The 15,041-nt window shown below is 45.8% G+C and overlaps 3 protein-coding genes across 5 annotated transcripts in view; 2 read left to right on the top strand and 1 right to left on the bottom strand.

The window, feature by feature from the left end:
- The first annotated feature begins 248 nt into the window (after nt 1-248).
- On the top strand, nt 249-7,379 carry IPP (intracisternal A particle-promoted polypeptide). The gene is made up of 8 exons (XM_002195060.7): nt 249-614; nt 698-1,129; nt 1,473-1,628; nt 2,367-2,534; nt 3,337-3,474; nt 3,807-3,929; nt 4,589-4,809; nt 5,631-7,379. Exons 1-8 carry the CDS (start codon nt 311-313, stop codon nt 5,853-5,855), a joined length of 1,767 nt encoding a protein of 588 aa, XP_002195096.3. The 5' UTR covers nt 249-310; the 3' UTR covers nt 5,856-7,379.
- Nucleotides 7,380-7,995: 616 nt separating this feature from the next.
- On the bottom strand, nt 7,996-11,944 carry TMEM69 (transmembrane protein 69). Its single transcript, XM_030278858.4, has 3 exons — nt 11,501-11,944; nt 10,994-11,056; nt 7,996-10,411 (listed from the first exon to the last, which is right to left on the bottom strand). Exons 2-3 carry the CDS (start codon nt 11,036-11,038, stop codon nt 9,695-9,697), a joined length of 762 nt encoding a protein of 253 aa, XP_030134718.2. The 5' UTR covers nt 11,039-11,056; nt 11,501-11,944; the 3' UTR covers nt 7,996-9,694.
- A 61-nt stretch (nt 11,945-12,005) lies between these two features.
- GPBP1L1 (GC-rich promoter binding protein 1 like 1) overlaps nt 12,006-15,041 on the top strand; it is a 32,138-nt gene continuing 29,102 nt past the window's right edge. Inside the window, exon 1 of one of the 3 annotated variants that reach the window (XM_072932667.1) lies at nt 12,006-12,024. The gene's annotated coding sequence lies outside the window, so the exon portion shown is untranslated. Of the gene's footprint in view, nt 12,025-12,165; nt 12,308-12,599; nt 12,676-15,041 lie in introns of those variants that run through there. The other 2 variants (XM_030278854.4, XM_030278855.4) reach the window with 2 other exon arrangements.

Consider the following 15,041-nt stretch of genomic DNA (forward strand, 5'->3'; position numbering starts at 1 on the left):
CCAGGTGCCCAAGCAGGCACACAGACAAAGGAGTGAACAAAGGTACCTGAATCAGTGCCTCAGTGTGCTCGGCACACAGAGCCCTCGGCACACAGGGAGCCCTCACAAAGCACAGAGAGAGCCCAGAGAGAGCCCAGAGAGAGACCACACAGCGCCCACACAGCGCCCACACAGCGCCCTCAGCGCCGCCCGCCCCAGGCAGAGCCGCCTCAGCGGGGAGCGCGCCCCGCCGCGCACGCGCCCGGGGGGCGGAGCGCGGCGCGTGCGCGGCGCGGGCCCGGCGCCGGGGGGTGCCGGTGCCGCGGCAGCGATGGCGGCGAGTGCCGGGATGGGTAAGGGCGCCTCTGGCTCCAACTCCATTTCCAGTTCCGAGCGGCACGCCCGCCTCCTCCTGGCCCAGATCAACCGGCTGCGCGCCGGGCACAGCTTCTGCGATGTGCGGCTGGAAGTGGGCCCGGAGGCGTTCTCCGTGCACCGGCTGGTGCTGGCGGCCAGCAGCCCGTACTTCGCGGCGCTGTTCGCGGGCGGCATGAAGGAGTCCGGGCGGGACGTGGTGCGGATCGCGGGCGTGGAGGCGGACACCTTCCACACGCTGCTCGATTTCATCTACACAGGTGAGGGCCGGCGGCGGGGCGAGGGGCGGGTGCCCGGCGGCCGCAGGCTGGAGCGGGACCCCGCTGTGGTTTGGTGCCCGCAGGGGTGGTGAGCATCGCGGAGCACAACGTGCAGGAGCTCATCGTCGCCGCGGACATGCTGCAGCTCACCGAGGTGGTGGAGCTCTGCTGCGAGTTCCTCAAGGGCCAGATCGACCCGCTGAACTGCATCGGCCTCTTCCAGTTCTCCGAGCAGATCGCCTGTCACGACTTGCTGGAGTTCACTGAGAGCTACATCCACGCGCACTTCCTGGAGGTGCAGAGCGGGGAGGAGTTCCTGGCGCTCACCAAGGAGCAGCTCGTGAAGATCCTGCGGAGCGAGGACCTGAGCATCGAGGACGAGTACCAGGTTTTCACAGCAGCGATGCAATGGATTCTGAAGGATGTGGGGAAAAGAAAGAAATATGTCGTAGAGGTACTGGAGCCTGTTCGATTCCCTCTGCTACCAGCACAAAGGCTGTTAAAATACATAGAAAGTAAGTGAAAGAAGGAATATCGGATGCATGTATGTGAGCAAGCCATGTGTTGTTCAGAGTTACTGTGCTTTGATGGACTATTCTTTACATTAATAGCATGATGAGTGAAAATATTTATAGCAAACAAGCTCTATTTTTTAAAAAAATAAGTACAGCTAATAAAAAAATAAGCACATGTTGTTGAAAATGCCTTATAAAAGTAACCAACATTGATTTGTCTGCTGTTGTAGGTGGCGTTAATAATTTTTCTACAACTGAATTGCTTACAGTTTGTTACTTTTCACTGTGCCTTTTTTAAAATTCTTCTCATTTTATTCTTATTCTGTTCATGTTACTCTTGAAGGTATTCCAGATTTCAGTCTTCGGGTGGCCCTGCAAACTCTGTTGAAAGAATATTGTGAAGTCTCTAAGTCTCCCAAAGAGAACAAGGTCAGCAGTTTTCTGCAGGCTTCTAAAGGTCGCCCCCGGAGGAAAGCCAGGAAGTACCTTTATGCAGTAGGTTAGAATGTGGCTGTTTGAACCTTATAAAACAAATGAAGTAGTATCTCAGAATGCAGTACTGAAGGAGATACTCAAGGATTTTTTAAAAAATCAAAATATAAAAAGATACCAAAAACGTTTCATCATGGCCAAGTTATCATGTTAGCAGCTTTGATTACAATTGCACAGGAGTCCAGCATTCACATTTCTTGTCATTGTGACATGGCATTCAAAACACAGATTAGCTGTTCAAAAATAATTTGCCTTGGGTGTAAATCTGCAAATCAGCAGAGGATTTACCATGGGCTCACTGCTGGAGTGGTGTATGCATATTCACTGCACATTTTGTTCAGTGCCTGGAAGTTTTCTCTGTGCAGGACACTTTGGGTCATATGATGAGATACTTGAAATTCCAAGTTTTCAGCAAAGCTGCAGCTTTATATTGGAAGAGAACATGTTTGTTTCACCCTATGGGCAGCAGCATAGGCTTATTGAGCAAAGGCTGTTGGCTGATCCTTGTCTTCTACTTAAAACATAATTTCTAATATTTGTAGTGTTGTGGCATTAGCTCAGCCATTTCCATGACCCTCAATGCAACTGTTCTTCCTTGTATGCTGGAGAAATGCAGCTACTTGGAAAAATCCAATTCCTTCTGGAAGTGGCTAATGGCTGTTAATGTAATATTTTTAATGGTTTAGATATAGGAGCATGAGGATGAACAGGAGGCTCTTACTTGGCCTTTCCACTTGCTTTCCAGGTGGGTACACCCGACTGCAGGGAGGACGCTGGAGTGACAGCAGAGCCCTCAGCTGTGTGGAGCGGTTTGACACCTTCAGCCACTACTGGACCACAGTGTCCTCTCTCCACCAGGCCCGGAGCGGGCTGGGGGTGGCTGTGGTGGGAGGAATGGTCTATGCCATTGGAGGTAACAGCTGAAATAAGCTTTCTTTCTTACATGAATGCTAGAGGACTCATGTATGGAGACTTTCAAAATTAATATTCTTTTAAGTGGTTTTGAGGATAATACAATTTTTTGGTGTAATAACAAAGGAATTGGGTTCCTTGATTCTCTACTGTCACTGCTCTGTGAATGCCTGTTAGGGATCCTGTACTGGCCAGTTTTTACTAAGCTGCTCACCCCTCATGGTGTAGCTACTGACAGGTTACCATATAGATGTGTGCAGATATACTCAGAGATGTTGGCTATTCTGGGGGCGTTATGTACCACAACTAAATGGAATTTCTTTTCTTACTTAGTCTAGGAGAAACCCATAGCATAAAAGGCAGTAGCACAGGACAGACCACTTGTGCACTGCCTGCCTGGAAAGGCTCATTATGTCTGTTTGCGCAAGGATGTGATGAGTAACTCTACCAAGTCCATCACAAAAGAATGCCTGTGTACTGTTTTTGTCACTGCAGAGCTCATTCTTTGGTCTTGAAAACCCAGTCAGTTGTGCTGAGGAGTAAAACGTGCAGCACTGTTGTTGTTTACCTCTCTGATGTTTTCAGTAACATTTCGGGGAACTATTGATGAAAGTGGTTCCCAGTGATGATTCATATATAATCATCTCTTTTTATACATGGAGCTTTTGCTACGTTGGCTGTTTCACCAAAAGATAAATCTTGTATTCAAATGTTGCCTGTCCTGGAAGAAGTTGAAGAATGTTTCCATATCTGCAGTCCAAAAGATCGCATTTCCCCTGACTCTTCTTGCTTTTATTATGCAGGTGAGGACAACTCAATGATTTTTGACTGTACTGAATGCTATGATCCTGTCACTAAGCAATGGACAACGGTGGCTTCCATGAACCATCCCCGTTGTGCATTGGGGGTGTGCACATGCTATGGTGCCATCTATGCTTTGGGTAAGTTGTGGGGTTTTTCTAGGTGTAACTTCACCTAGATGTTAATTCATAGAATTTGTACATGGATTCGATCTTAAATATTACGTCTTGGTGATGCAAATTCGCAAACTTAAGTTTTGGAAAACAGCTGTATCCCTGTATCCATAAATATTAACATACATGCTAAATCTCTGTGGATTAATTATTGTTTATTTTTAATTTATTTCCATTGTAGACTGACTGCATGCTGATTTTGGAATTTATCCTGGAACAGTACACTGCATGTCTAAAAATGCAGCTAATACACAGTTTTGTGCCATTAAATTCCTTCCTGTGTTTGCTGTTATTTGCAGGAGGCTGGGTTGGAGCAGAGATTGGCAACACAATTGAAAGATTTGATCCTGAAGAGAATAGTTGGGATGTGGTGGGAAGCATGGCTAAGCCCCGTTACTGCTTTGGGTGTTGTGAAATGCAAGGTGAATATTGTTAAGTTTATATCCCTAAATAGTTTCAACAGCCATTGGATTCTGAAGCTTTATGTCTCAGTCATGAATTCTTACCTTTGTCTTGTACTGAGCTGTCAGTCACACATGCTTGTGCCTCACTTGCTTGTTGTTCTAATAGTCTATTTTTAATTCTGCAGAATTCAAAGACTATAAAGTTCTCTCATCTCCTGCCTTTTATCTCACAAAAAGTTTTTACATGGCTGCCAGTATGGTTATGCAGCTAGTCTTTTAGCAGTTGATTGCTCTTTCTGATACTGCTTTTATTTATCTTCCATATTTGGGTTTGCATGTTTTTCTTTGTGATAATCTTGCCACAAGTTATTTTAAGACAGACATGTCTAAATACTTGATCAATAAATGTGCTTACTAAGTATTTGATCTTGGCCAGGTCAACAGTTACAACCTTCTGAATTCCTTCCCCTGCACTTAATTAATTTTTGCTTTCCTCAGAGCTTCTAGTACTCAGGCTTCAAGCTGCTCATGCAAAAACTTTATGTATTCTACTACTGAGCAAAAGGAGGATTTTCTGACATTCTTTCATTATTTTAATGTCAGGCTGAAACTTGTGTTGTGACAGTAATTTTCTGTCTGTATTATGAAGCCTAAAAGAGGAGAAACTGTTTCTGCAGGTTTGATTTATGTCATTGGTGGTATCAGCAGTGAAGGAGTAGAGCTGTGTTCTGTTGAAGTCTATGACCCCATCTCTAAACGCTGGTCTGAGCTGGCTCCAATGGGCACCCGAAGAGCCTATCTTGGTGTAGCTGCTCTCAACGATTGTATCTATGCTGTGGGAGGCTGGAATGAATCCCAGGATGCACTTGCTAGTGTAGAAAGATACTCATTCGAAGAGGTATGGCAGAGTCCCTTCTTTTCATAAATGTAGATTGCATCAGCTTTGTGTAAGATGCTATAGAGCTTCCTTTTTTTAAAAAGAAAAAGCTGGAAATTCCATTTCCTTTTCACTACTGGCTGGGAATCTTGAGTGAAAAAAAGCTTTGGTGATCTCAGGGTCTGTCCTAAGTAGTTGTCATGGTTTAATTATGCACAGATATACTGTAGTTTGGTAAATATTTCTTAGGGTTAAGATGAGAGGATAGATTTCCCCTCTGGAATAGAAAGCTCAATAATCTGAATAGAGTGAAAAAACTCATTGTAAAGGTAAGAGTTACCTTTTATTGCAAAATTTGAGGATCTTTTTCTGCATCAAAATGTAGTGGTGTTTCAGCATGACTAGAAGAAGATAACTTTTTTCCAGACTGTTATTGCTCATGTTCTTATGATATTCTTTGGAAGAGTAACTACTCTTAAAAGCAGAACATAATCCCATGTGACATCTGTTTTGCTTTTCAAATTGAATCTAGTTTTCCTGTTTCCCCCACCTCAAACTATACCACGCTCTACTTTAGAGACTGACTGCATCTTGCAGTGACTGAAGAAAGGGAGCGGTGTTGTGTGCAGACAGTACGGCATCTGCTCTTTGGACCCCTTGTCAAAGTGTTGTCATTCCTGTCTTGGTAATCCTCTGGATACTGTAAACATACAGCAGTTAAGCCTTTGAAGTGTATACACAGTGTTCTTTGTATATGTTTCAGTCTTTAAGCTTTAAAAGTTATTTTAGCAGAATCAGAGCTTGCCCTAAAGCTATTTCTTCATGTTTCACCTTTTTGTTAGGAAAAGTGGGCTGAAGTTGCATCGATGAAGATCCCAAGAGCTGGTGTTTGTGTTGTGGCTGTGAATGGACTTCTCTATGCCTCAGGAGGCCGAGCTCCCAGTCCTGATTTTGCTGCACCAGTAACCTCTGACTCTGTTGAAGTTTATAACCCTCACATGGACAGCTGGACTGAAATTGCCAACATGATCACCAGCCGCTGCGAAGGAGGCGTAGCTGTGCTGTAAAACACAAAGAAGAAAACTCATTCAAGGAATGAGTCAATTATGTCTCCACAGATTTCCTGTTTCATTGGCCAGAAACCTTTTTTAACACAGGAGCTTCAGTGGAGAATTAGATCAGAGGGATTTTCCTGAGCAAAAGGAAAAGCCCTTCAAAGTAAATTGGCTTATCCAGTGTCTGTCTCAGGAAGTATTCTGTTAAAGAGTAGGAATGCCTCTTAGAACTGGATTAAACTCACCGAAATAAATGGTGAATTTGCCCTGTAAAAATCTGAAGAAATAATTCCAACACATTAGAGACATTAATCAGGTTGTTACTGAGCTGGCACTTTAGCCAGACTTGCAATCTGGAAGTGGGTTACTGTCAACAGCTAGGAGTTACCTGTTGGTAAGATCAGATGGGTGATTTGGATGGCATTAGTTCTTTTTCTGGCAGAAAACAAGGAAGAGAAGATAACACACAGGAAAGACTTTGTGCCTCTACTTATGACCTTAATGCATTTAAGCCTCTTTTCTGTGGCTGGACATAGTGGGCATTAAATATGAATTGGATCTTTACTTTCTGGCCACTCCACAAATTGGAATGGTGAGTGGATGAGAATTTCCTATTCTGGAAGGTTAACTTCACAGTTCTATTAATGCCATTCCCCTACAGCACTGGCTTTTCTTCTCAGCGGTGTCAATGATGCCAGTAGAGCTCTGTTTTGTGTAAGCTCTGGTGAATTTTAAATGCAAATGCTATTCATTAGATTGGCTATTCTGTTTAGGACTGCTCTTAGTATAAAAACACAGGGAAAGGCTTTTGCCCCCATATTTTCCCCCCATAGTCAAATGTGTTTTTACTCTGTGTGACACATGCTGAGACTTGAATACTTGCTGTTCTACAAGACCACCTTCACTACATCTTGTCTCCTGCCTCCTCCAAATTTGAGCCAATGGAGCTTTCTGTGATGTAATTAGCTGCATTTAGCATTAAACTGATATCAGTGTGCTTTTAAGGAGTTTGTCCGTAGCGCAGACACAATAATAGTAGTAAAACAATACTACAAGGAATTTGGAGTTATTTCTAGATTCAAGTTGTTTCTTGCACACTTTGTCTGTATTTTCAGCACAGCTGTGGATGATTTGCATGAAGACTGAAGTGAGGCTGCTTGTATTTTGATAGACAGTGTTATTCTGGAACAACAAACCACAACTGGATTGTCACAAAACAGGAAGCCTGGCACTGTGTAGACAAAAGAGCATTCATGCTGTTTAGTTCAATATCCCCTGTGTAAAATTAACAAGTTATTACATGATAAATCCTCCAAGGTGACTGTTGCAGGTACCTTAATAATCAAGGTCCTAAAATCTAACATAAAGTTGGGCTAAAACATGCTAGATGATGGAAAGTTTCACTAATTGTTCCATAATCTTGTGTGTGCTTTTACTTCAAAGAATTTATTATGTGTCTGAATTAATGGTTTGATTTTTTTCAAGTATAAGCTTGTTTAAACTGTTTTTCATAATAAAATGTATTTTCAGAACTGACTGGACTGCTCTTGAAGAGGTTGCTTCCATAACTTAGTAAATTATATTACTACCACTTTCATATAATAGGTCATTTTTTCTTTTTATTGGAAAACGTATTTCCCAGTAAAACACTAGGGAAAGGTTGTTTATAAATTTTGACTGAGTGGTGGAATTAACAAGCTTCTATAGTAAAATACTCATGCATTTCTCTTCTCAGTGTAAAATAACTCAGACTTCTTGGGAGTATGTCTTGCCAGCTCTATTCAGCCCTCTGTGGGATGAAATTACAGATAATATTTCGTAGTCTTTCTTCTTTGTATTTCAGGATCCCTCTTGGAACCGTTTGAGAAACACTACCTTAGCTGTATTTTATTAGTTTGGGAACTACAGGTTTACTTCTGATCCCTACCTGTTAACTTTCTGGTTTAATGGAGCTTGAGGGAATCTGCAGTTGTCTGAAATAACCTTCAGGTTTTGTAACTGATTCTGTTATGTTTGAATGAAACTTCAAAGCTGGTTGATTATGGTCTCTGATCATCAGCACCTATTTTACCTAATCAAGATAAAGACAGGACTCTTCTCTGGACCTATGTTAAAAGATGCCATGTCTAAATAAGAAGGAACAGAAAAACCGTTTTTATTCACAAACTCAATTTTATTTCCTTTATGTTCAGAAAGCTCTGAAATATATTGTTTAATAGGGTACTTTCATAGTTCAGCATAGAGCAACTGGTACCCATAAGTGCTTAGTAAGTTGTTTAACATACAAATGTTAACAGATTGCAAAAGGGAGAGGCTGATGTACAGAGCTGCTCTTTGAGCAACATCATACAAGATGGTTCCATCTCCAGGACAGGCAGGTTTCTTAAACATCTGCTCTTTGCAGAACAAAAAATTTTAAGGGACAACATGTGCTTTACTTGGTGTAGAACAATGAAGAATAGTGCTTTAACAGAACTATGAGGATTATCTGGTCCTAAGACCACGTGTGGATGTAATTTTCAGCTTTCTTCCTGCATCTTACACTGTTCTTAACTACTACTGATAAAAAGCTTACAAGAAATATGCACACATCCCATTTCATAGGTTTCTTGAGGTAGCTGACACAAAAAAGAAATCTATGTGACTTAGGTTGTATCTTCTACTAAATGCTGTACTAGGGGGAGTCAAGTACATAGAGCATATGCTTCTGCAGTGGTTTCAGTAACAGCCCCATCATGGAGGGTTTGCAGGCCACATGCAAGCCTGTCCAAATGTATGGATTCTTAGGAGGGAGAAGACAAGCTCAGTCCCATTTCAGTCCCATTACCTGATCCCTTAGTGCCAGCACTCGAGTCCTTGTGTCATAGCATACGTTAACAGTCCTTTCATTTAGGAGTATGGCAGATCTTTATGGCTGTGTTGCATGCAGCTTCCTTTGCCGGGCAGCCCTAAATCCAAAGAAAATCTACAAAGAGGTGGCTCAAACAGCCTTTTTAATTTCAGTAAGCCTGAGCAGGAATTTCACCTTCCATCCCCTGCAGCACCTTGTCAGCCATACAAAGCTTCCTCTTCAGCTTTTCCCCATTCCACCACAGCAGCTGAATGACACATTTCAGGTGAGTGCTGATCTTGGCTTGCCACTACAAACAAACCTCACCTGTCCTTTCTTACCTGCCAGTGCACTGATCACTTCCTCACACAGCATCCCTGGAAGGGTCCAGGCTGGATGGGGCTTTGAGCAGCCTGATCTGGTGGAAGGTGTCCCTGTGTACAGCAGGGGACTGGAATGAGAGGATGTTTCAGGCCCCTTCTGACCCAAACCATTCTGGGATTCTGTGACTTTCAGCACCTCCTCTGAAAATAGGAGTGAAGAGTCTTGTTCCACAACACAACAACTGAGTAGAATGTGTTTCTGCATAATGCTCTGCTACTTCTTTAAACACCAAACTAGAACAGCTTTCGCCTTGTTACTGTTGTTTTCCGCACCTCAGAACATGATTACACATTACAGTCAAACTTTCATAGTTTGAAATGTTAGTCATAGTCATGAATAGTCATTAAATGCTTTCATAGTTCAGCACAGAGTAATTCATACCCATTTCATTTTGAGTCTCCATTCTAAATTCCTAGAGCAGCAACATCTCATTCAGATTCTTTGTTCTACAGATAAGGACAGACTCATGCTTGCCTTGGAAGTAATTGCTATTTACAATACTTCCCTCCTGAACTAGCTTCAAAATCAGTTGGAAAATAATTTTGCTTCAAGAATAAGCATCTTGATCCCTGCCATCATACAACTGCTAAGCACAAATCAGTCTTTATTTCTCCTGGAACTCCATACAAATACCTTATTAATTTATGTTCTGCTGTGTTTTTCTATCATCACTTTGCTCCCCTTCTAAGAAAGCTTTCAGTGCTACAGTGGCCAACAGGGATAATATCATCACCATTGTTCCCACTACCCTCAGTACTTTAAACCACCTGGGGTAAGGAGGAAGAAGTGAAGTGTCATAATGCAGCGCTATCCCTAAGGCCACCGTGAGCATCACTGCTCCCTGAGTGGCATCTTTGAAAAGCAGGGCTTGGCAGGCGAGCAGAGCAGGAACTGTGCCGTTAGCCAGGTTCAGCCAGTCTGGCTTGGCTGGGCTGTTTGCTGGGAGAGCAAAGCCCCACCTCATTCCCCCGAGGAAGGAGGCTGTGGCAGCACCGTAGGCGACCTGAGCAAAGGCCAGCGCTGGGCTGTAGGTGCCCTGCGTGGCCATGGCCAGCGGCACGGCCACAAACGGAATTAGCCCCCCCAGGCTTAAGTAAAGGGCTGGCTTGGGACAATCCTTCAGAGATCCCAGGTCTTCTTGTGGCTCTGCCTCAGATTCTGCAGGGGTTTTCTTCTTGGAGATGGGGAGAGAGGTGTGGAAAGCCCGGAGCTGGGCTGTGTAAACTGATGCTGGTTGGAGGCTCAGGGGTGTGGAGAGAGGACGTGCATGTCTCTGCAGCTGGAGGACCAAGGAAGAGCAGGCTGTCTTATTCTTCCCCTGGAGCAGCAGACTGGGGCCACGTAACTTCTGCAGCTGCAAGCACAAAACTTGTTCTGAACACTGCACAGTGCAGGCTTACAGACCTGCAGGTACTTAAACAAGCTCCTGAATATTGTACCAAGTGGTTTTCCAGTCAGGTCACACCACAGCTGTGTTTGCTTCTGAATTTCAAGTGGTTTTAACTGAACTAATGAAGGCACCCAGCGCAGCTGATGAAGAGCAACTGGACTCTGCAGAGTGCACAAGCAAAGCTTATTCAGTGCCCACCTATCCCTCCCCACACATTTTCTTTGAAGATATATCAATCCTCCTCAGAGTGAAGTATAAAACAGTTTCATATAGAAACAGGATGAGGTCACCCCAGAAACCAGCTACTGTCCCCTCACTACTCCATAAAGTGATAGGAAAAAAAGACTTTGAGACAATAAAACTTGATTTGATAAAATAAATAGCTTTGCCTAAAAGTGCTGTAGAAATGATGAACTATTCCAGAAAAGCTGAGTGACACACTCTAACTTGGAAGCCACCTTTTTTTTTTTTTTTTCAAAGCTGCAGTCCTATCTTTTGCTATTTTACTTTTAAATAAATCAGGAAAAAAATCCTTCAGTAACTTACTTTGAAAGGTGTGTTGAAGCAGCATCGTTGTATGAGAGGAAACATATTTGTTTTGTCAATGCCCTAAAACAGAAAAATTCAGAAGAAGGTCTGAAACCAATGAATCACTGAGCTGGTCTGATGCCCAAAGTTCAGTCACAGTCTGCATTTATCAAATACAAGAGTCATATATTTAAAGAGATATGTGTGTATATATATATAATTACATAGGTATTCAATCAGTACTTGCCCACTACAGAATACTTAGTTTCAAGCAGCTCTGTGAGCTGAAATTCTAAAGTTGTATTGACTGTTGCAAGAACAATTTCTAGTTAAAAAACTGAGTATCAGGGAACAGGTGATGGCTTCCTGTCCATGGATCATCTCCTCTTCAAGGGATAAATGGCTTCACAAAGCTTATAAAGGAGCAATTCCTCACACGTGGGAAAAGCGATTAGTAAAAAAAGGAGCAGAAAAGGCATCCCATGCAAGCTACAGGTAAGCTCCCTGCCGGGGTACGACACCCACCGGGGGAAGGCGGGACTCGGCAGTTCCCGGTCTTGCTACGCTGGGAGAGAAAGCCAGACTGGCCTGCCGGAGGGCGAAGGGAGCGGAGGAGATATGTTCAGTCCAGAGGGAGAAGGAGCCGCTCTGCCGAGCGGGCAGCACTCGCCGGGCGCTGCCGCCACCCCGGACCCGCAAGCTGTGGCGGCTTCCGGTGCCCTCATAAGCGCTCCGACGGCGTCCGGTGCTAACGCGCTACCGGTCCGGGCGGGAACCGGCACGGCCCACCGTGTTCTGCCGGGCCGCGGAAGGCCCCACCGAGCCGATACCGAGGGCAGCAGCGCCGGTCACTCTCAGCCCAAAGGCCGCAGCCGGTCTGGCGGAGGAGCGACATCCTGCCCGTGGGACAGAACCTGTCCTGGGGAGCTGTGCAGCCGTTCCTGCTTTCTGGCTTCCGGCATCACCGCATCGGGCAAGCCTTTCACAAGCGGACTACAAATCCCAAGCGCCCTGCGGCGCGCCGCCCGCCTATCCGCACGGCGCAGATGGCGAGTAGTCTCCTGGGACGCGTAGTCTGCGGCTCCTTCCGACGGGCGGTGCCGGGGGCCGCGCGAGCCGCCGCCTCTGATTGGTGGGGCGGGAGGCGCGGGGGCCGGGGCGGGGCCAGGGAGGGGGAGCCGGGGGGCGTGTCCCTTCCGCGTGCTCGGCCCCGCCCCGCGCGCGCGCGGGCCCCGCCCCCTCCGGCCCCCGGCCGGGCAGGGCTGGGCGGCCATTTTGGGCAGAGCTTTGTTATGGTTGTGGGGCCGCCGGAGCCGCGCCAGGGCCCGCCCGGTGAGTGCGGCCCCCGCGCCGCCCCCTCCGCTCCCCCCGCGCCCCCTCCGTCTTCACTTGGCCCCCGCCGCCCCCAGGCCCGCCCCGCCGCCCCCCGCGGCATCGCGGATTCGGTGCGGCCCGGGAGCGGCCTCCTGCCAGGCCGGGCCCCCCCACCCCCTCCCCCCCGCGCTCGGTCCCGCGGCCGCGGCGGCTCCGGGGGGGGCAGCGCGAGGGCCCCGCGGGCAGGGCCGGGCCGGGGCGGGCGGCGGGGCCGGGGCTCTGCGGGTTATTGTTTCCTGTGCAGCCGGGAAGTTCGTAGCGCTGACACTGCCGGAGCTCAGCTCCTGTCATGGGGCCGTCCGTGAGCGGGGCGGGGGGGGCGGCGGGTGAGTCCCGGGGGCCGGGCAGGGGCGACCCCGCTGTAGGCCGGGAACGAAACCGGGCGGCCCGGCCGTTCCCCTTGGGCTCCTCCCGGGCCGCGCTTCCCGGCTGCCCCCGGCGGGAAGGGGCGGTCGGCGCCCGGCGGTGACACGTGGGCTGCGGGCAGCCGGGGCTCGGCTCGCCCTGCCCGCTGCCAGCGGGGCCGGGGAACTTGTCAGGTGCCGCTCGGTGGCTGCTCGAGGGAAACGGCGCCCGGCCCGAGCGTGGGGCGGCTCTTTCGGGCGTCAGAGTTATTTCCCTGTGTCCGGTGTGTTTGATGCCCCTTTGGCCTAAGGGCTCGTGTGGTTTGACTTAAAGGGCTGGGGCTGGACGTGATCAGAACGTGCCTAGCGTTTCTAATATCCATTTAAGACTTTGAATTCAGTTCAGTTTAGTAACGAGCTGTTTTGGAACGATTTTAGAGCAGTCAGTAGGTGTCTGCACAAGTTACAAGTTTTTAAACAGCTTTAGAAGAACAGCAGCTATTTAAATTCTTACAAGTAATGGTGGAATGGTTTAAGAGTGTTGCTTAAAGATCTTTTTATATTAACATGACCAGGTAGGTCAGCCTGCCTTTCCCCGCCCCCGAGCTGTGAGTGACACAAGTGTTAGTAATGTTGATAATACTCTGAAACGTTGCAAGTGCCTGAGCAAAGTGTGGAAATAGCAAAGAGGGGGAATGGAGATAACAGCTGAGATAATTGCAGCGCCATCAGAGCTGAGTTTACTGTAGAGTTGACATTGCTTCTATAAAAATGTTAGGTGAAAAAAGCTTATGCAAATGTTACTTCATGAATGAAGATGACTGGTATTGCAGTTAAAGGTTCCCCGTAATGCTTATCAATTTGGAGACTGGTCTCTCAAACTTCCAGTTTCTGACTCGGGAAGGATATAGGTGTAGAGTAGTGGTAGGAGCAAATAAAATTCCCAGATTTGAGAGGAGCAGCTTTTCCTCATGCTCTTTCACATCATTTCTGGAGGAAAGTCCCTTTAAGAAGAACTTATTAAAAATTTTGTATTTAGGATAGAAAGGCTTCAGGTGATACTTCCTTATAGCATTAGGGTTTTTTTTACAGCTGTTTGTAGGGAAGTGCAGCAGCCCTCTGCATTTTATACTCATCTGGTTTATAGCCTTAATCCTATATGACACAGAAGTTTCCATTGCAGATCTCATATGAGGACCTAAAGTGAAAATATGCAGGGAACAGATGGCATTTAAAAAAAACCACAAATCCTGTTTTTTTCTGCAGTGTCTCAGAAATATGAGGAGCAGAATGCAGATGTGAAATACAACAAATCAGATGGAAGTGCATACTTTCTGAATGTTAGAAAAAAGATCTTCACTTTGAGAATATTTATAGGGTATGGTCACCTTGTTTCACATATGTGACTGTTGCATGGTGTTACTGAATCTTGACGTTCCTGTTTTAAATTAGGAAATTCAGTCACTACAGGAAAAATAATATTCACTAGTATTTTCATTAAATGGAAACAGTGTTTCAGGAGTTATGGGATCCTTATTTTAATACAGAAAAATGCTGTGGTTAGATCTGTGAATTTCTTCAGGAGTGTGGGATGTCAGATAATGTAGTTCTTGCCTTTACAAAGTGAAGAAAAACTATTGGCTCAGGAGTTAAAGTTACCTTTTTCTCCCCCCAGTGTTACGAGTTGTTTGAAGTTAGTTGTGTAACTGCTGAATTGACTTAGTTGTGAAGTGTACTCCAGGGTGTGCTTTGTTTGTTTGTCTGTACGGAGAGATTTGGAAAAGGGCTGACTGTTCCGTAGAGCTGAAGCTTTAAAGCACCTCTCTCCTGCCGAGTGCTGGCTGTGCTTGCATGGACACAGCTTTTCCTTACAGCTCCATAGAAACCAGGGGGTGACTGTTGCTCTAGCTTACCCAGTGAAATCATACTTACTGGATTTTACACTTGATGAGGGAGTGTGTGTACCAGGAAGTTTGTCTGGGATTTTTAAGTTTTATGTTAAGTAGAGGCAGGAGTGGTTTAGTTTTGGTTCTGCAAATTCAGCAATGTACGTAGACATTTTACTCTCACTTACCTAGTGACCAGGATACCAACTCAATCATGTGTGCCTTTTGTTTCAGCAAGAGGAATTGAAGTTCATGTTCTCTTTGCTCGTCAGATTTGATGAAAAGCAGTGAAGTTGGCAGAAACATGGTCCTGCTCAGAATACTTCATGAAAGCCAGGATGTTATTTAATTTGTGTACTGTAACTTTATATGTTCCTGTGAAAATGTGCTAAACTTTAATGAGTTACTGTATGGACAGAAGATAAATCTCTGGTTTTGGGAGTGGATTTAGGTAGAGATTGA

The sequence above is a fragment of the Taeniopygia guttata genome, chromosome 8 (assembly GCF_048771995.1).
Source record: "Taeniopygia guttata chromosome 8, bTaeGut7.mat, whole genome shotgun sequence".
NCBI lineage: Eukaryota > Metazoa > Chordata > Aves > Passeriformes > Estrildidae > Taeniopygia > Taeniopygia guttata.

What these genes read in the sequence shown, in the direction of transcription:
- TMEM69 (XM_030278858.4), bottom strand. Translation starts at nt 11,038, where the DNA reads ATGTTTCCTCTCATACAACGATGCTGCTTCAACACACCTTTCAAA. An exon ending in GCTTCAACACACCTTTCAAA is followed by an intron (nt 10,412 to 10,993) that starts GTAAGTTACTGA and finishes TTGTGCTTGCAG; the next exon opens with CTGCAGAAGTTACGTGGCCC.
- IPP (XM_002195060.7), top strand. Translation starts at nt 311, where the DNA reads ATGGCGGCGAGTGCCGGGATGGGTAAGGGCGCCTCTGGCTCCAACTCC. An exon ending in GAAGTACCTTTATGCAGTAG is followed by an intron (nt 1,629 to 2,366) that starts GTTAGAATGTGG and finishes CTTGCTTTCCAG; the next exon opens with GTGGGTACACCCGACTGCAG. An exon ending in AATGGTCTATGCCATTGGAG is followed by an intron (nt 2,535 to 3,336) that starts GTAACAGCTGAA and finishes TTTATTATGCAG; the next exon opens with GTGAGGACAACTCAATGATT.